This window comes from Poromitra crassiceps (assembly GCF_964638095.1).
Source record: "Poromitra crassiceps genome assembly, chromosome: 25".
Taxonomy (NCBI): domain Eukaryota; kingdom Metazoa; phylum Chordata; class Actinopteri; order Beryciformes; family Melamphaidae; genus Poromitra; species Poromitra crassiceps.
Window position 1 is genome coordinate 3,344,556 of NC_139649.1, and position 21,281 is coordinate 3,365,836.

The window sequence follows — 21,281 nt, forward strand, 5'->3', positions numbered from 1 at the left end:
GACGGAGTAGAGACTATTACAACACGGGACGGAGCAGAGACTATTACAACACGGGACGGAGCAGAGACTATTACAACACGGGACGGAGTAGAGACTATTACAACACGGGACGGAGCAGAGACTATTACAACACGGGACGGAGTAGAGACTATTGCACGGGACAGAGTAGAGACTATTACACGGGACGGAGCAGAGACGACACGAGCAGAGCAGCACATGCGTCACGTCCTCACCTTTGACTACGGTAAATGATCATCGCCGCCCAAAAAACCAGCAGCATCGAGCCAATCACACACTGTGCTCATTAAGATCCTCTACACCTCATCAGACAAACTCATCTTATAGCGAGAGAGAGAGAGAGGGAGAGAGAGCGAGAGAGAGAGAGGGAGAGAGAAAGAGAAAGAGAGAGAGGGAGAGGGAGGGAGAGAGAGAGAGAGAGAGAGGGAGAGCGAGAGAGAGAGAGCGAGAGAGAGGGAGAGAGGGAGGGAGAGAGAGAGAGAGAGAGAGGGAGAGAGAGATATGCTATTGAGATCTTTGATTCACCCCATTAACTCTCTTGTGTCTCGCTTCTCTCCTCCCCATTTTTCATTTGCATTCATTTTACACTCATTTTTTTTTATCTCTCTCTCGTTTCCTCTGCCTCTCTCTGTCTCTCACCTTCTCTCCCATGCATCATCTATCTCTCTCTCTCTCTCTCTCTCACTAAACTAAACTAAAACTAAACTAAAAGGCAGTAGGAGCAGTCTTAAAAAAACAGGCTCAACTGAACCTCATGACCTGTGCGCTTTATTAAATGTATATCTTGTTTGCTGAGGAGCGCACAGTAGAGAGATGTTCTGCTTCGTCATGTATCAACAGAATGGTCCATATGGGGCTGCTTGGTATCTCAGCAGGTGCACACTGCATACTGCATGAGGTGCATAGCATGTAATTGAACATCACAATTTAACGGCGGGCTCTTGACTTGACATCGCATGCCATCTCCTCCCACTCAGCAGAGGGTGACTCCCACTGTTCACGATGAAATAAAGCACACGCGTCTTAAAAATGATCTTACAAAAATAGATAAATTAGGACATAGCATCACCGAGCACATAGTGTGGGATCTGCATGCCGGGGCATCATACATATGCATGGAAGCACACTGTCTAGATCTGCGTGTGATGATTGATAGAAACAAAATAAGGCCAAATAGAGTTTGAGTACAGATCAGATTAGTGACTTGTGCTGTGTATGTTCTGCACTGGGTTGCACCAGCCATGCGTAAGTTCAAACGTAGCCTATAGGTTGAGCGTAACGTCTCACTAAGTCCGAGCGTACGGATTGCAAAAATGGTAACGGTTACACCAACTGAAATAATTCAAACGTATAGGCATGAGTTAGAGCTTCAATCTTACACCATAGCCGTCAGTAGGTTTATAGTCCTCCGTAACATAGGGGTTGGCAACTTGGCATGCTGCGTCGTTTTGAAATGTGGGCTAACGTGGAGGATGAGGACGTTTGGGGATTAACGTCAGCTATTTTAGCCATTAATTGTAGCCGTTTATCATCCGCTAAAACTGCTTAGCAGAGTACACACCAGACTTGTTTTTGCACACATTTTTATTGAGCATGACAGGTTGTAGCCGACAAAATAACGGTACTAAAAAAGAACAATAGACACAGTGAACGACAACACGGCAACAACACGTAACCTACTTTACTTTCTGAGAGGATCATAACAATGCAACGGATAGCAATAACATGATCATTTGGTTCGTTTTAATGGAATATGAAAGCCCTAAATTGTGGTAGGCAACATGTCCCAGATTGTCAGCCTGCCAGACTGAAGAAAAAATAACATCAACCTAAAAACATCAACCTGAAACCAAGTTGAGACTTGTGTTTTTATTTATTTTTCTGTGAACATGAACATCTCATTGTTGTGATAGTGTGTTGTGCACTAGAAAATGGCACATATTGAAGCAGGGTGGAATGGTCAAAGAAGCTTGGGGCTGGGAATGGATGTTATGGTGGAGAAACAAACTGCGTTTAAATTCAATTCAACTCCACTCAAACGTTTTTACACTTTTACCCTCCATCAAACAGGTTGAGTCAGAACGGCCTGCGGACGTGTACAGAATGGGCAACAAAGCAAAGTAGTGTTGAAGCACTGTAACTGCTCTGCTGTTCTCTTTATGTGTCTTTGGTGCTGCACAGTCTCATCAATACATAAGCACAGGAAATAAACGGGAAGAGGATGAGTGAAACGCAGACGATGAGACATGCTATCAATACGGCTCCATTATAGGAAGAGGGGCAGGCGAGCTAGCCAGGCAGCTAATGGCACCACATAAAGAACCTGTTAGCACTACAAATCACAGCTCAAACAGGGACCTTAAAATCACCAAGCGCTTATTTCAATGCGGAAAATGACTGATCTGTATTTCACGTTTTGTTTTGGGTAATATTTGATCATATATTTTTTTCAAATCTTTTGAGTTTTTTTTTCTCCAGGTTGTTGCCTCTGTTTTCTCCCCAATTGTAATTGGGTAAACCCCCATGCTGTCCCAGTCGTTGCTCCACGCCCTCTGTCGATCTGGGGTGAGTTGTAGACTATTCACCTTATGTAGCCCCGCCCACTTGACCCAGTTGTGTTATGACTTCCTGTTCAAAACACGGCCCGTTTTACCTGCTCACTAGTACCAAAGAGCGTGGAAGGAAAGAGACGACACTCCGGCCATTTTTGGAAACAGAATGCGCCTCGCAGTGGTCAGCTGCGGTAGCGCTGGCCCCTATAATCAGCCTCTCTAAACAGTAACTCAACGGGAGAACACTCTAAACTTTGGGGATTCACATCTTTTCCGGGCGTACTGCAAATCTTGATTGAAGTGGTGTAGTGCAGGGATGTAAAACAACAACCATATTGTGGAAACTAAGCAAAATTTTTCGTTTTATTTTTTTCAAGATAAATACCTAATGAAAAGGACCCGAGGTTCAACTCCCGTTGAGTTACTGTTTAGAGAGGCTGATTATAGGGGCCAGCGCTACCGCAGCTGACCACTGCGAGGTTCTTTTGGCGCTGTCACGTTTCCAAAAATCAAAAATGGCGGAGGCTGCTGGGCGCTGATGTTGCAATGGGGCAATATGGAGCTGCCATTTCTTTCCATAAAAGTTATTTGCTAGTACTGTACTGTCACAGGAAGTGTCAACACAATAGGAAGTAACTGGCTGACCCCTGTGATGGAACATAAGGTGAATAGCAGCTGCTTCCACTGATACTGTACATGTGCAGTTTCACCTGGCAGCGACGAGTTTCATCGGCAGGATGTAGCATGTGGGAGGATCATGCTACCCCCCCCCCCCTTCCTTCCCACACCAAAACAGGCACCCCGACTGACCAGAGGAGGCACTAGTGCAGCGACCAGGACATATTACCCTTAATCCGGCTTCCCACCTGCAAACACGGCCAATTGTGCCTGTATGGGTGCCCGACCAAGCTGGAGGTAACACGGGGGCTCGAACCTGCAACCTTCATGTTGTTTGGCGGGCAATCAACCACTACATTACCCGGACGCCCCCTATTATAATCTCTATTGCTTGCATTGAATGATCTGCACTCATTGTTTCTGTGCCAGACGCGACGCTAAAGACGGCTTTCCAGCCTTGGTGCAGAGAAGTAAATTGAATGTTATTGTGTTTCGCCTCAATGCTATTCTATTATGTCTATCTTCCTGAAGTACAGTGGAAACATTTTTACCACTATGATAAAAGATGCCCAGGGTGAATATAATAATAAAAAAAGTACAAAAAAATATTATTTGATACTGATAGGCCACAGGAAGGAACAAATGTAATCTAAGTCTAGGAAACCAATTTTTCAAGAAACAATATTGTCAGACTCGGAAACAAAATCTGCTTTAAAGCTACAATATGTAACCTTTCCACATTAAAAAAACAGAAAAATACATAGACCTATGTTATATATATACAGTATATACCAGGGGCGGACTGGGATTCTAATTCAGGCCGGGCATTAGATACCAAGCAGGCCAGGCGGATATGGGCCGACGTGTGTGCCAGAGTTTTTTTTTTTTGCAGGCCAGGCCAGGCCAGGCCACCGGGCATTTGCCCGACGTGCCCGATTATGCAGTCCGCGCCTGGTATATACAGTATATATATATATATGTGTACTAAATGCTAAATGTTATCCTAAATAACAACCCCTCTTCCCTAGCCCTGCCCCCTCACTAAACACACTAAATGTCCATGAATGAGTGAGTGATCGAATGACTGACTGTGTGTCATGACTTTGCCATCTTCTGACCCCGGCCTGCTGGCCCAGCGTCGTGGGAAAAATAAAACAAAGACAACTGCGATGATCCCACCCTTCACAACATCATCACACCCTATATTTTCTTATTGTTTTGAGTTAATATGAAGCATATGTTCTCTAGCTCCCAATTAGGAACTGTCTCCCTTTGCTCCCAGCACTAAGTATTGTCCTTAATAACAGCCATGCCAGCTGCCTCAAACATATACCCCTCCTGACCTGTGACTGCCTTGTGCCTTGACATTATTAGATGCTGGTCTGGTAAAAGTAACACACTGTTCTGTGCTCAGCTATCAACTGGCTCCCTGCACTGACACCACCAATTATCACCCTGGGTATCTACCATGCTGCAGACACGGGACTTCCTCTAGAGACCAGCCCCTCTCTGTGTCCTCGCCTGCCTCTAGAGACCAGCCCCTCTCTGTGTCCTCGCCTGCCTCTAGAGACCAGCCCCTCTCTGTGTCCTCGCCTGTCTCTAGAGACTAGCCCCTCTGTGTCCTCGCCTGCCTCTAGAGACCAGCCCCTCTCTGTGTCCTCGCCTGCCCCTAGAGACCAGCCCCTCTCTGTGTCCTCGCCTGCCCCTAGAGACCAGCTCCTCTCTGTGTCCTCGCCTGCCTCTAGAGACCAGCCCCTCTCTGTGTCCTCGCCTGCCTCTAGAGACCAGCCCCTCTCTGTGTCCTCGCCTGCCTCTAGAGACCAGCCCCTCTCTGTGTCCTCGCCTGCCTCTAGATACCAGCCCATCTCTGTGTCCTCGCCTGTGGCGATGGGACCAAAGCTTAATGTTATCTCAAAAACAGCAGCCCCTCTGTGTCTCCTCTCTCCATGGCCCCCTTTATATCACTGTCTCCCCCCTCTCTCTCCTTAACACACACACACACACACACACACACACACACACACACACACACACACACACACACAAAACAGGACCCTCGTTGGACCCCATCGGCATAATGTTATCCGAACTCCAGCGCCTTCAAAGGCACGGTGAGCATAATGTTCTCCTAACAGCAGAGCTGAGCCTGTCACTGCTCCCAGCCACTGAAGCGTATAAATGGTCCACATGCTTGTGACTGCAGGCCATGGCACCAGGGCACCAGGGCACCTCTGTGCCACGGGGACTCCTTATCTAGATGCAGGCTGTGTTTTCACTGAGCCGCTTCTTAATGGTTTGCAGCTATTTTCAGCCAGATTAGTATTGAGCAGAGACCTTGTATTGTCAGCGAAGTTGAATACAGCTGTTTTAGACTGGTTAAGGTGTCAGGTGATTACGAGGCTACACAGTGAACAAAGTAGAACATGTAGGGTTACTTAATGGACCATCTTGCTGGTTTTCATCCATAACTCTTTCTATATGAAATCTGGATATAGTGTGAAAAAATAATTTTTTATTTTCTTTTTTATGTTCTCTGTATCTCTGCTTCAAAATCTGTTGTACTTCCGCAAACCAGTGATGTCATTGGTTCTCGGGAAGAACAACAGATTTTGAAGCTGCACCAGCTCACATGGCTGTAATCTGAACTACAGATTGCATTTATTCCTAATTCTTGTATGCCCACATCCACAGACAGATTGACAGCGATACGAGCCAATGAACGGGGCAGCTCTCGGTGCAGGCAACATGGAAGGAGGGTCAACATTGTTCACCTGCATATATACTACCCACATTGTAATGCTACAAAGCTATACAGAGCTATGCCATTGATTTTGGGCTCCCGTTTTGAGCTGAAGTGGTGGCCGTCGCCATCTTGATTTTTCAGAGTGGGAGGGAATGGGTTGAGTCCTTGCACAGCTCACGTGAGATGGGGGTTTCCCAGAGCCGCAGCTCCGCCTGCTATTGGTCCGTGATCGGCAAACTGGGTCCTGTCCACTGGACAGGCGAGCTGTCAATCACCCGCTTTTCTATCGTCTATTTTACTCCAAACGGGCGAGTTATATAAAAATGGTTATGAAAAGGTGAAGTTAGCTATATTGACCAAAACTGTGTTAAGGACCAGGCTGTAAAGATGCTTAATCACTGTTACAAAGTGGGGCATTTGAACATGGGGGTGAACGGGAACAACGGGAATTCTGAGCCCTGCCTCAAGTGGCCATTCGAGGAATTACAGCTTTCAGGGTTACTTCCTGGTCCTCATGGGAAAACCTCATGCCTTGCCCACTGGTTTAAAATCGGCAACGTGTTCCTGGCTGCATCCTACTTTACAGTAGGAGTCCTTGGCTACCACATTTCACATTACAGTATCAGCTCCTATATCAGCCTCCCTGCTCTCTCTGCTGCTGAACTGAATGGGTTAATAACACAGTATCAGCTCCTATATCAGCCTCCAGCTCTCTCTGCTGCTGAACTGAATGGGTTAATAACACAGTATCAGCTCCTATATCAGCCTCCCTGCTGCTGAACTGAATGGGTTAATAACACAGTATCAGCTCCTATATCAGCCTCCCCACTCTCTCTGCTGCTGAACTGAATGTGTTAATAACACAGTATCAGCTCCTATATCAGCCTCCAGCTCTCTCTGCTGCTGAACTGAATGAGTTAATAACACAGTATCAGCTCCTATATCAGCCTCCAGCTCTCTCTGCTGCTGAACTGAATGTGTTAATAACACAGTATCAGCTCCTATATCAGCCTCCCTGCTCTCTCTGCTGCTGAACTGAATGAGTTAATAACACAGTATCAGCTCCTATATCAGCCTCCCCGCTCTCTCTGCTGCTGAACTGAATGAGTTAATAACACAGTATCAGCTCCTATATCAGCCTCCAGCTCTCTCTGCTGCTGAACTGAATGTGTTAATAACACAGTATCAGCTCCTATATCAGCCTCCAGCTCTCTCTGCTGCTGAACTGAATGAGTTAATAACACAGTATCAGCTCCTATATCAGCCTCCAGCTCTCTCTGCTGCTGAACTGAATGTGTTAATAACACAGTATCAGCTCCTATATCAGCCTCCCTGCTCTCTCTGCTGCTGAACTGAATGAGTTAATAACACAGTATCAGCTCCTATATCAGCCTCCCTGCTCTCTCTGCTGCTGAACTGAATGGGTTAATAACACAGTATCAGCTCCTATATCAGCCTCCCCGCTCTCTCTGCTGCTGAACTGAATGAGTTAATAACACAGTATCAGCTCCTATATCAGCCTCCCTGCTCTCTCTGCTGCTGAACTGAATGAGTTAATAACACAGTATCAGCTCCTATATCAGCCTCCCTGCTCTCTCTGCTGCTGAACTGAATGGGTTAATAACACAGTATCAGCTCCTCTATCAGCCTCCAGCTCTCTCTGCTGCTGAACTGAATGGGTTAATAACACAGTATCAGCTCCTATATCAGCCTCCCCCTCTCTGCTGCTGAACTGAATGTGTTAATAACACAGTATCAGCTCCTATATCAGCCTCCCAGCTCTCTCTGCTGCTGAACTGAATGGGTTAATAACACAGTATCAGCTCCTATATCAGCCTCCAGCTCTCTCTGCTGCTGAACTGAATGGGTTAATAACACAGTATCAGCTCCTATATCAGCCTCCCCGCTCTCTCTGCTGCTGAACTGAATGTGTTAATAACACAGTATCAGCTCCTATATCAGCCTCCCCCTCTCTGCTGCTGAACTGAATGTGTTAATAACACAGTATCAGCTCCTATATCAGCCTCCCAGCTCTCTCTGCTGCTGAACTGAATGGGTTAATAACACAGTATCAGCTCCTATATCAGCCTCCAGCTCTCTCTGCTGCTGAACTGAATGTGTTAATAACACAGTATCAGCTCCTATATCAGCCTCCCTGCTCTCTCTGCTGCTGAACTGAATGTGTTAATAACACAGTATCAGCTCCTATATCAGCCTCCAGCTTTCTCTGCTGCTGAACTGAATGTGTTAATAACACAGTATCAGCTCCTATATCAGCCTCCAGCTTTCTCTGCTGCTGAAACTGAATGTGTTAATAACACAGTATCAGCTCCTATATCAGCCTCCAGCTTTCTCTGCTGCTGAACTGAATGGGTTAATAACACAGTATCAGCTCCTATATCAGCCTCCTGCTCTCTCTGCTGCTGAACTGAATGTGTTAATAACACAGTATCAGCTCCTATATCAGCCTCCTGCTCTCTCTGCTGCTGAACTGAATGGGTTAATAACACAGTATCAGCTCCTATATCAGCCTCCTGCTCTCTCTGCTGCTGAACTGAATGGGTTAATAACACAGTATCAGCTCCTATATCAGCCTCCTGCTCTCTCTGCTGCTGAACTGAATGTGTTAATAACACAGTATCAGCTCCTATATCAGCCTCCAGCTTTCTCTGCTGCTGAAACTGAATGTGTTAATAACACAGTATCAGCTCCTATATCAGCCTCCAGCTTTCTCTGCTGCTGAACTGAATGGGTTAATAACACAGTATCAGCTCCTATATCAGCCTCCTGCTCTCTCTGCTGCTGAACTGAATGTGTTAATAACACAGTATCAGCTCCTATATCAGCCTCCTGCTCTCTCTGCTGCTGAACTGAATGGGTTAATAACACAGTATCAGCTCCTATATCAGCCTCCTGCTCTCTCTGCTGCTGAACTGAATGGGTTAATAACACAGTATCAGCTCCTATATCAGCCTCCTGCTCTCTCTGCTGCTGAACTGAATGGGTTAATAACACAGTATCAGCTCCTATATCAGCCTCCTGCTCTCTCTGCTGCTGAACTGAATGGGTTAATAACACAGTATCAGCTCCTATATCAGCCTCCTGCTCTCTCTGCTGCTGAACTGAATGGGTTAATAACACAGTATCAGCTCCTATATCAGCCTCCTGCTCTCTCTGCTGCTGAACTGAATGGGTTAATAACACAGTATCAGCTCCTATATCAGCCTCCTGCTCTCTCTGCTGCTGAACTGAATGAGTTAATAACACAGTATCAGCTCCTATATCAGCCTCCTGCTCTCTCTGCTGCTGAACTGAATGGGTTAATAACACAGTATCAGCTCCTATATCAGCCTCCCTGCTCTCTCTGCTGCTGAACTGAATGAGTTAATAACACAGTATCAGCTCCTATATCAGCCTCCTGCTCTCTCTGCTGCTGAACTGAATGTGTTAATAACACAGTATCAGCTCCTATATCAGCCTCCTGCTCTCTCTGCTGCTGAACTGAATGAGTTAATAACACAGTATCAGCTCCTATATCAGCCTCCCCGCTCTCTCTGCTGCTGAACTGAATGAGTTAATAACACAGTATCAGCTCCTATATCAGCCTCCTGCTCTCTCTGCTGCTGAACTGAATGTGTTAATAACACAGTATCAGCTCCTATATCAGCCTCCAGCTCTCTCTGCTGCTGAACTGAATGGGTTAATAACACAGTATCAGCTCCTATATCAGCCTCCTGCTCTCTCTGCTGCTGAACTGAATGGGTTAATAACACAGTATCAGCTCCTATATCAGCCTCCTGCTCTCTCTGCTGCTGAACTGAATGGGTTAATAACACAGTATCAGCTCCTATATCAGCCTCCCCACTCTCTCTGCTGCTGAACTGAATGGGTTAATAACACAGTATCAGCTCCTATATCAGCCTCCAGCTCTCTGCTGCTGAACTGAATGTGTTAATAACACAGTATCAGCTCCTATATCAGCCTCAAACTCTCTCTGCTGCTGAACTGAATGTGTTAATAACACAGTATCAGATCCTATATCAGCCTCCCACTCTCTCTGCTGCTGAACTGAATGGGTTAATAACACAGTATCAGCTCCTATATCAGCCTCCAGCTCTCTCTGCTGCTGAAACTGAATAGGTTAATAACACAAAAAATTCCCACAACTGTGGCAGGGACATCATTTTCCAGGGCAGCAGTGACAACATGGCGGCCCTGGAGTCAGTCGTTGCCAGATGTTAGTGCCAGCAGGCCTGTCCCCTCTCTGCTTATAACATGCGTTCATCACACACACAGAGCTGGCTTCCAGACACGCTATGATATATACACTGTAATCATCTCCACCTCTTATAGATGGTAGTAATAATAAGCAAGCACACATACCCTATCTTACACATGCAAGAGTAACACTTGCTTCCCACAAGCAGTCCTGACTCTATCCTGGATTATTGGGATCACAGATTCATGGCTCACTGAGGCTCTTACCAGGAGGCGAGAAGCAGGAAATGACATTTCACAAATCAAATCCTCATCTTATCACATTTCTGTCCAAATTGAGAACAAATCAGGTGAATTCCTTTTATTCCTTTTGACTAGGAGAACTTGATATCAGTATCTTTGATAGTCCTGGAAAAGTTACAGGATAGACGGGTGGGATTGATTTCCATTCGTTCGGGTCATTGGGTTAATGTCAAGTGTGTAAGTTGCCAGCCTGCTGGCATGTCTTGTCCCCGCGCGCCTGCTGCATTGTGGGTACAGAGGCAGTCAATCATGGTGAAATGGCACAGAAGGCGTGTTTATGATCTCATTGAAGGCTTTGTTCTAGGGGGCATAGATGAGCCCGGGCATCTCTGTGCTGAAGAATTCTAATGTGCCAAGTGAGGGACGCCAAGGCAACGACAGCAGGTGGGAAAAAAAGAGTTACGGGGAAATGGAAAATGTGTAAATGATGTATTGCAAATTAATTGGGGCTATTATGTAAATGTTTGAAAAATTGAAAGATCATTTAGATAACGTTTAGGGATCATATTAATCAGAGAGATATCTGGAAATAAGACAACGGAGGAAAGGGGGACAGGGTGGAACTTAATTAGCCGACCAATTAGTAAACCATCCTGCTCACGTGAACTCACATCCTGTTTGGTTCTGCAGATCAGCCTGGCCTCCAGCCCGCCCCCAAACAAAGTGCACGGGCCAATCAGGGAGCAGCAGTTGACAACATAACCGGCCAATCAGGGACGCCGCTGGCAAAACAGTATGGCGGCTCCCGAAGCAACGAGCAGTAACATTAACGTTAGTAGAGTAAACACAGCTGTGAGTGCAGTTATTGCAGAAATAGACTCAATAACAACAATTAAAGCTTTTGCACACCAAGTCCGTATTTTCGTCCGAAATTGACACACGGAAGAAAAAAGAATACGACCTAATTTGTGTCAATCGTCATTGACACACCGAGTCCGAAAATTACGTGCGTCATTTACGTTTTCGGACGAGGTTCGATTTTCTGCGTTTTTCGCATCAGTCAATAGATTTTTGCGAGCTGTGACCCGTCTGTGTTTTCAGATGACGGATTAAAAAACACGCATATGAAAACAAACACATGTGTGCAAAGACCTTAAAACAAGAACAAGACGATGCACCAGCAGAGTTTCTCTGCGCAAAAGACATTTCTGCCGTTCTTCCGAGTGGTTATTGGGATTGGATTTGGAGACGCTGATTGGCTGAAGGAGTTGTCTCTACTCCCGCCCACTGAGATTGCTGCTCCGCTGATAAGTCGAGTGAAACAGAATGTGGGATCACGTCATCAGGAGGGTTTGGTCCATGCTAAGAACATAAGAGGAAGAGCAATAAGGAAACTAAAGAAAACAAAGAGAAAGGGAAATAAGGACGAGCAGACGATCTGTTCTTTTGTGGCTTCAATCAATACTCTGAATAGACCTGCTTCATTAGTGTTCAAGGTCTGTTCAGGCCATCATATTGGACCACTAATTGCTCTGCATTATCGATTGTAGCCAGGAGAGACTTATGTTTCTGTTTACAATTGCAAATGTGGTGATACTTTACCAACTAAGGAGACGAACAAGCATTATGCAAAAAGTCAATACGCAATGACAGTGGGAAGTGTCTTGAAGAATGCCTCTCTCTCTCTCTCTCTCTCTCTCTCTCTCTCTGTGCACTTACCTGTGCACTTTCGACTGCTCTCGTCTTTCTTGGAGGAGCTCATCAGTTTGCAGTTGAAGTTCTCCTCCCAGTACTCGGCAAACCACACGTTCCTCCTGTTGTTCTCCAGAGTGCGCGACGTGAAGTACGCATCGAACCCTGAAAGACAAAGAGGAACAGGTCACCATAATAAGGGGGGCTTATCCACTAGCCTTTAACAATCACACAGGCATCAGACCCTGAGGGCATCAGAGCCTGAGGGCATCAGAGCCTGAGGGCATCAGAGCCTGAGGGCATCAGAGCCTGAGGGCATCAGAGCCTGAGGGCATCAGACCCTGAGGGCATCAGACCCTGAGGGCATCAGAGCCTGAGGGCATCAGACCCTGAGGGCATCAGAGCCTGAGGGCATCAGAGCCTGAGGGCATCAGACCCTGAGGGCATCAGAGCCTGCACAGAATATCTGATGGAAGCCCTGAAGCTTGAACAGCAATAAGAAACGGGGTGTATTTTCCTAATGTACGTCAGGAGCTCTGAAGCCTCTATCACATGTTTGATGCATCGCATTATATTGGAAGTGCTGTGAGAAGTGTAGGTGGCCTCCATTAACACCAGATTGGCATCAAATGTGAATAAAACAAACAACAGGGGAAACAGCATCCGATTAAGGAATTGTCACGGCAGACTTCTCCTGGTTTTCTGATTCGTTCCCGGAGCAGGTAAGGGGGGTGGAGCTTACGGGGTTATGCTGATGCGGGAGTCTTGGAGAAGGTGAGAGCGAGGGCTCTAGTCGCTTGGCATGGTGGCGGTGGTCACCTCGTGAGAAGGGGAGAATAAACCGTTGTGTTTCTCCTTTCCATAACAGAGTTTGTGTTAAGTTTTGTCTACGTGCTCTTTGTCCAAATGAACTGTCTACCAGGACCAGAGCGAAGTGCTGGAGGACCACCGAGACTGAGCTGGCAAGGGATGAGCGGTTGTGACGGCAGGTAAGCATCACATGTTAAACTACCTCGTCTGGCAAAGTCTCTGTTTCTCTAATTATGTTCACGATGGATCAGACTGCTGGAAGCTAGACGACGAGCGGGTATCTCCATACATTCAACCTGCTGGAAGCTAGACGACGAGCGGGTATCTCCATACATTCAACCTGCTGGAAGCTAGACGACGAGCGGGTATCTCCATACATTCAACCTGCTGGAAGCTAGACGACGAGCGGGTATCTCCATACATTCAACCTGCTGGAAGCTAGACGACGAGCGGGTATCTCCATACATTCAACCTGCTGGAAGCTAGACGACGAGCGGGTATCTCCATACATTCAACCTGCTGGAAGCTAGACGACGAGCGGGTATCTCCATACATTCAACCTGCTGGAAGCTAGACGATGAGCGGGTATCTCCATACATTCAACCTGCTGGAAGCTAGACGACGAGCGGGTATCTCCATACATTCAACCTGCTTGAAGCTAGACAACGAGCGGGTATCTCCATACATTCAACCCGGAGTTGTGTACCTGCCATGAGACGATGCACAGCGACACTCCTACACGGCGGTGAAACAAGTCATTTGTGTGGCAACGTTCCCAGCAACAGGCAATCAGCTAAAAGACAGAGCCAAAAAATGTATTCAAATGTCTCGTGCCAACAAGATGTTGAGGCAACTCTTTGGGCACTGTTGTCAATTAAAGTTGCTCAAACTGTTGCCGTGTGTATCGTTGATCAAACATGCCCAGGCAGGCAGGCAGGCAGGCAGGCAGGCAGCAAACCCCTGAGTATAGGAATAAAACACTTGGCAGAGCAGAGGGAAACTAACAAGAATAAATAGATACAGTCCTGGAAGAACAAAAATAGCTACAAACATAACAATTATGCACACGCTTACAGTAGAATAGGCTTAGCAATGTGGCAGGTGGTATGTAGGTTCAAATCCCATACGGAAATCAAGAGATTATAATTAGCTACATAAGCACACACACACACACACACACACACGCACACGTACACACCACCACCAAGATTCAAGATTCAAGATTCAATATTTTTATTGTCACTCCGTAGTACAAGTATCACGTGTGAAATTCTTGTGCTGTAGGCTCCGTTACAACATACTGTAGTGCAAAATAACAGTCCAAAGAGACAAAAAAAAAAGAAACAAGAGAACAACAAGCAATATTTAAACGTAATTAAATCTTCTGTTTGTACGTGACATACGTAATGCACTGCAGCTGCACTGCAGCTGCTACATGATTGTCTATTTATGAGTGTTAAGGAGTCTCGTGGCCTGCGGGAAGAAACTGTTCCTCAAGCGATTTGTTCGTGCTTTTGGAACCCTGTATCTTCTCCCTGAGGGTAACAGGGAGAACAGGCTGTTGTGGGGATGGTTTGTGTCTTTGATGATCTTCAGGGACCTCCTGAGGCACCGCTGTTTATACAGTTCATGCAGTCCTGGCAGCTCACATCCTGTTACGTGCTGGGCCGCGCGTCTCACTCTCCGTAGCGCCCTGCGGTCCATGGTGGTACAGTTCCCGTACCAGGTGGTGAAGCAGCCAGTCAGCAGGCTTTCAATGGTGCCTCTGTAGAAGTCCCTGAGGATTTTCGGCCTTAGCCCAAATTTCTTCAGGCGCCTGAGTCCGTGTATTCGCTGTTGGGCCTTTTTGACAACAGTGGCGGTGTGACCGGCCCAAGTCAGGTCCTGGTGGATGTTGACTCCCAGGTACTTGAAGCTGTCCACCCTTTCCACCACTGTGCCATTGATGGTGATTGGGGGGGGGTGCCCCCCCCACCCCTCCTGTAGTCTACAATGATCTCCTTGGTCTTGGAGACGTTCAGAGAGAGGTGAACCACAACAACAACAACAACAACAACAACAACAACAACAACAACAACAACACGTAAACAGCAGAACAAATGCACTTCAAAAAGCACAAGAATAGAATTAGCACTTAAATAGATCCTAGGGAAAACCTTACAGTATACTCACTCAAAAAAAGAAGAAAAAAGAGTCAGGTGGCGTGCACACAGGATGTGTGTATTTCACATAAGAACCCTTTGGAAATCATGTTGAGACGAGAGCGCTTCCAATGCGCACAAAACACAGAACACAGAACACAAAACACAGAACACAGAACACAAAACACAGAACACAGAACACAAAACACAGAACACAAAACACAGAACACAGAACACAAAACACAGAACACAGAACACAAAACACAGAACACAGAACACAAAACACAGAACACAGAACACAAAACACAGAACACAGAACACAAAACACAGAACACAGAACACAAAACACAGAACACAGAACACAAAACACAGAACACGGAGCGTTTTGTGTGTGTGTTTTGTTTTGTTTTTCCCTGCAGTCGCACGCAGTACAGTTCAGGACGCAACGATCACACGGACGGTAGCCAGCTAGTTTCGTCTGTTTGATGTTGTTGATTGTTCGCACTGTAACCATGAACGCCAGATTATTGGCAATTCTGGGAGCAGAGGAGGTTGAAGATCCCCCTGGCAGGAGAAGAGGTAGGAGGAGTGACTCTGACGAGCAGCGCGCTTTTCATCAAAATGTTGAACCTTTTTCAGCTTGAGACGCCCAGAGTGCTCCGGCAAAAAATACTAGCTGCCAAGAGCGCTTAAACACCAGGTGTGCTCCTTGAAAGAGGAGCGCTCCTAGCGTGACCTTACCATAGAGAATGAGTTGCAGAAAGGCACTGGCTTCTCAAATACACACGTCCTGTGTGCACGGCACCTAACAGCATCTAGTGTTTGATATACATTTTAACTGGGCGTTCACACTGGGGTGATTTTCGCAAATCCGTCGTTTCAACTTGCCGAATAATTTGCATGGGTGAAGCTGCAATGTTTAGCCAGAGAGAAATGGATAATAGGTACTTCACAAAAGCGTTAACGATAGAGTAAGAACACACTTTCATCTTTTTGACAGCTTTGTCTGCCCCACTCTGTCATTCAGTTCCACACAACAGCCAGTGGAGAATATTGAGCTATACTGTAAGGAGACCAATCCTTTATCTACACAACTGCACTTAATCACCTTCCTATTCTGCCTGGAAGTATTGTCCTCAAATTGATAGTCAGTCTGTGTCTTCTATCTCTGTCATCAATACCGCTGAGATGTCCTTGACACCCTGTGATGATGTCACCAGCGCATACATTTTAATAATTTCACGACAGACTCAAAGTAGGATCTTGACCTCAATGGATGCTCCACTCCTCTACAGAGGGGGGGGGGGGGGGGGGGAGAATTGAGGAAATATATGCGCCTCTCTGTAAGGGTGATGGCGGGCATAAAAGGCGAATAATGGAACAAGAAAGGAGAATATAAAACTTGAAAAGACTCCATTACAGGGAGAGATCTAATTCATAATTCAGTTGACTATGTGATCTGACTCTAAGACGGGCTCATAGCCTCTCTCACCCACTGGCTCTGGATGAAAGATGCCTGCTGGAGCCGCTGGATGTTGGCCTCCTGGAGCCGAGGGGTGGATCTTCTGTCTTATGAGGTGTCACACAGGGCAGCGCTCACAGCCCACTCGCCTTGCCTTGCATATTAACCACCCACAGTTGCATAGACGAATGCAAACGCGTCCTCGTACCGAAACGACAGAATAAGTTGATTTCCGAAGACGCCCAAAATGACACGAGGGAAATGGCGCGTGCAGGTGATCAGCCTTGTGCAGGTGATAAGCCTCATGCAGGTGATCAGCCTCGTGCAGGTGAATCTGAAAAACAGCTTGGTTAAAGGAGAACTTCAGCGAAAAACAATGCTGATTTATTTTGCACAAGATCTCACACATATTCAAAAACTGTAAATAGTTTTGCAGACATTAGTTTGACAGTTATTGAGAGTTGATACAAATTAAGTTGTGGACCGGTGGTGTCATTTGTGCATGGATGACATCACTGGTCCACAACTAAACTCATATCAACTCTCAATAACTAAATGAATGTCAGATTTTTTGGGGGGGAGATATGTGTGAAATCATGTGCCAAATAAATCAGCATTGTTTTTTGGTGAAGTTCTCCTCTCCATCGGGAGGCGAACCCGCCTCCCTCACTTGAAAGAGGAGGAAGTTACCGGTCCACCGATCACACCCCTTCACCCTACTCGTCAGTGAGGTATTTCAATATCAGACTGCCGTTACGTTAAACACCGCTAGAGATCACAGCCACTTCCTGGTTACACCTGCCGACTCTGGTGTATGCACTGCACGCATGCACTTAATCAAACGATCACAAGAGGTAAACATTGGTCATTTTCACCCCCTTGAAAATCGACCAATGTCATTTTTCTTACGAGGAACGGCCTGCATAATACTGCTCATGCCCACACCAACTCTGCATTCATCAATCAATCTAGTGAATTCTCCCAGATAAACAAAGTATGTGTCTGTACTGCACATGTGTTTGTGTGTACTGTATATATGTGAGTATGTACTGCACATGTGTTTGTGTGTACTGTATATATGTGAGTATGTACTGCACATGTGTTTGTGTGTACTGTATATCTGTGAGTCTGTACTGCACATGTGATTGTGTGTACTGTATATCTGTGAGTATGTACTGCACATGTGTTTGTGTGTACTGTATATATGAGTATGTACTGCACATGTGTTTGTGTGTACTGTATATATGTGAGTCTGTACTGCACATGTGTTTGTGTGTACTGTATATCTGTGAGTATGTACTGCACATGTGTTTGTGTGTACTGTATATATGTGAGTATGTACTGCACATGTGTTTGTGTGTACTGTATATACAGTATGTGAGTCTGTACTGCACATGTGTTTGTGTGTACTGTATATATGTGAGTCTGTCTGTATCTATGTACTGTATATATGTGAGTCTGTCTGTATCTATGTACTGTATATATGTGAGTCTGTCTGTATCTATGTACTGTATATATGTGAGTCTGTCTGTATCTATGTACTGTATATATGTGAGTCTGTCTGTATCTATCGCAGGATTTTCACAGCGTATTCCCTCCGACAGTGGCGCGTGTCAAAAGTGGGCCATCTGTGATGTGTTGCCTTTGTAGATCTTTTGACTGACGTGCATACGGCCTGGTTTCAGTCTCCACGGGCTGCAGAGGAACAACCGTCCTCGTCTTCTCTGCTCACGGAACGACGAGTTTCCTGAGAGGAAGAAGAACGAAGCATCGGAAGAGAAACAGCTGCTGCTGTTGCTGCTCCTTCTCACATCGATCCATTCTACCCTTGACAGAAATGTGACTCGATGCACTGGAGGAAAGTGAGGGAACATCGGCTTTCCCTCATTCAACATTAGCCCGCCGTCATGCATCTATCCTCCAGCAATTCCTAATTAGAACTTTGACCTACAGCGTATTCTTTTCCGGAGCTCAGAAGACAACTACAATTAAGCATAAAATCCTGACACTGAAAGCCGGTGGCCCAGTTATTCCTGGCATCTCCTGGCATCTGAAAAGACAGCTAAATTAGCAGTCGTCCTCGTAAGTGCTCCTCAGAACAAAGCGATGGTGTGTGCAGTTAAGTAGCAACAGTAGCTTATGTGGCGCTTGCAGATGGAAAACGTGGGGTTTCAACAAAGGCAGCATCCGTGCTGTATGTCACCTCCAGGGTTGAAAGCAGTGTTTGATCTAATAGATATAAATCCCTGATGGGACTTAGCCTACTTTACGGAGCTTATATTGTCAGATCTGTGAGTCTCTGACTAACTTCAGGACCTGAGGACAGTAGCATTGCATTCCGAGTAGAGTAACAAACACGGGTAGCCTACAATTAGGGTATTGGGCTGTTGGACAAAAATATGATTGAACATTAATGACTTGGAAATAGCGAGCCGGCATTAGCTTCTTAGGTCTTGCAGGGGGAAACATTCTTTTGTGGCAGCGCACATTTAGCTGACATCCGGCACCTTGGCTCACCCCGTTAGTGTTTTGTTATTTTACTTAGGAAATCAATGAATGAGAGAAAGTTAGATTAAATAAATGCCTCTGTGTTTCAGTGAGTGGAGCTGGGGGGAACTTCCTCATGTGAAATGTCATGTCATATTCCATGTTTGTTTAAAGCCATTAGTGTTCTGCAAAACTCTTGTCAAACACTGTGACTGTCATGCCAAAATACACACTAGCTACACTTCAAAATACCAATGTTTTCACAACAGAGGCTTCATTTAAAATATTAACTAAGAGTTTTGTTGTAAAATTAGAAACCTATCCAGAAAATGTAATTACTGTTATGAATAATGGCTGAGAAACCCGTGTTCGACTATGCAGTGGAAAACAACGGCTAGCAACTTCACTTTGCTTTTTTTTGGATTCACAGTTCTTGTTTGCAGAAAAATATCTTACTGTAGATGGGAGGTTATTTAAAAGGGAAAAATGCCATTGTTCTATATGACTCTGATGAAGACGCAATTGGCGTCGAAACATTAGTGCTCAATAAAAGCATATTCTACCCTTGATCCGTGTGCTCCAGTTCCATACTTTGGTTATCTGAAGTACAGTATTTCCTGCTGTGCTTCTTTCATTTCACTTTGAAAGCAAATGTCAGTTTGAGAGCAAATTTCAATCGATTTCCAGCTGACACAATGCTACAGTAGAAGACAATAACCCAACTATTCCTTGATTCTAACAGAGAGAGAACAAAAACACTGGCAAATAACTCCTTAAATTATTAAATAACCAGCTACTTTGTGAAGCGGGGTCTGTCACTGCTGGTGCCAACGAGACGACAAAGCTGTAACCTACTTTCTGCATTCTCTTTGAAAGCAAATGCAATAATTTACATAATGCTGTATTACAATTTCCCACAATGCTAGAAAAATATGAACTCGATTGGCTGTTGATTCCAACAGAGGCCACAACACATCAGGACAACACCTAACGAAAGTACAATAACACTGTGACTCTAGTCTGAGTGTTTCCATTCAGGTTTTGCACAAATTCTGAGCGAAAGTCAACAACCTTCAAATTAGAATTAGGTGCGTTTCCATTAACAGCTGTTCAGCGAATAAGTAGGTTGTGTGTGGGAGGGGTGAGACAAGATCATACATGTATGGAGAGAGAGAGAGAGAGAGGGAGAGAGGGAGAGAGGGGGGGGAGAGAGAGAGCTTCCCAATGGTTACTTGCCATAGGAGAAGTACTAATTATTATGTCAAGTAATCTCAGTGTTGGGGAGGCTACAGTACTTTGAAAGCATAGCTTTGTAAGCTACCAATTACTTCACACTGGAAGTAGTTGAATTACAGCAAAGTATACGCTTGGGATAAATGTAGTTTGGTAAACTAACACTACAAGTAGTTCAAACTACTACTACAAAAAAATCTAATTGACAATGTACAGGTGATATGAAATCCATCCATCTATAAATTTGGCAAGGTGGACTCTGTTTCAAGAAATTTGGCCGGCCACAGCTATGCCATTTTACCTGCGATCGGGCTGAAACTTGGTAAACCTGGTTCAACAGTAATGGTAATGGTAATTGTATTGCCCAAAATTGTAGTTTGTACTTTGAGTAGTTGCCAACACATTTTTTTTTTGCAAAAAAGTAGTACATGTAGTTCAGTACTCTCCAACAGTGTAATCTGCTGCTGGCCATTTTTTTTTTTTGGCGGTGATGAGTAAATATTATGACCAATATCGCAGGAGAAATGTCCATTATAACGCTTTGTTCTATTATATGAGTTGTTCTATTATATTATATATTCCATTATAACAGTTCTAATATCTGGGAAACAAGATGCACAAAACAGATGTGGGAGGCACCGTGCAAAAGGCATTTTCGGGACGACACTTTAGGACCCAGAACGCAGGCAGGACTCATCAATGTTTGCTACATCAGAACGTATTCGAAAAAGGTCCTTCCATCTCCCATTTTGCGCATCAAATGTTTTTCGAAAAAGGCAATAACCACCTCAAGCGAGCATAACAACTTTTTTTTTTTTTGCAAAATTGAGTAGTTTTTTTTGGGGCCGTTTCCATCAACCCTTTCTAATGCAATACTTCAAAATGCGCATCAAAATAAAACACGACTAGTGTGACACTCTGCTGAAGTATCTTCTGAAAGTTGCAGTCCCCGAATGACAGTAATTCTTGAACATATTCATTATGGCTGTCATCACAAATTGCATAAATTACTTCTGAGTAAGTGGTGCTTATGCTGAGAGAAGGGACATGTTTGTTTACTTCCC

At 45.2% G+C, this 21,281-nt stretch overlaps 1 protein-coding gene across 1 annotated transcript in view; it reads right to left on the reverse strand.

Moving 5' to 3' along the window:
- grm7 (glutamate metabotropic receptor 7) overlaps nt 1-21,281 on the reverse strand; it is a gene marked incomplete at both ends in the record, with an annotated part of 298,362 nt that overhangs the window by 50,775 nt on the left and 226,306 nt on the right. Inside the window, one exon of the mRNA XM_083660993.1 lies at nt 12,112-12,249. Coding sequence (XP_083517119.1) covers nt 12,112-12,249 — 138 coding nt within the window. The remainder of the gene's footprint in view (nt 1-12,111; nt 12,250-21,281) is intronic.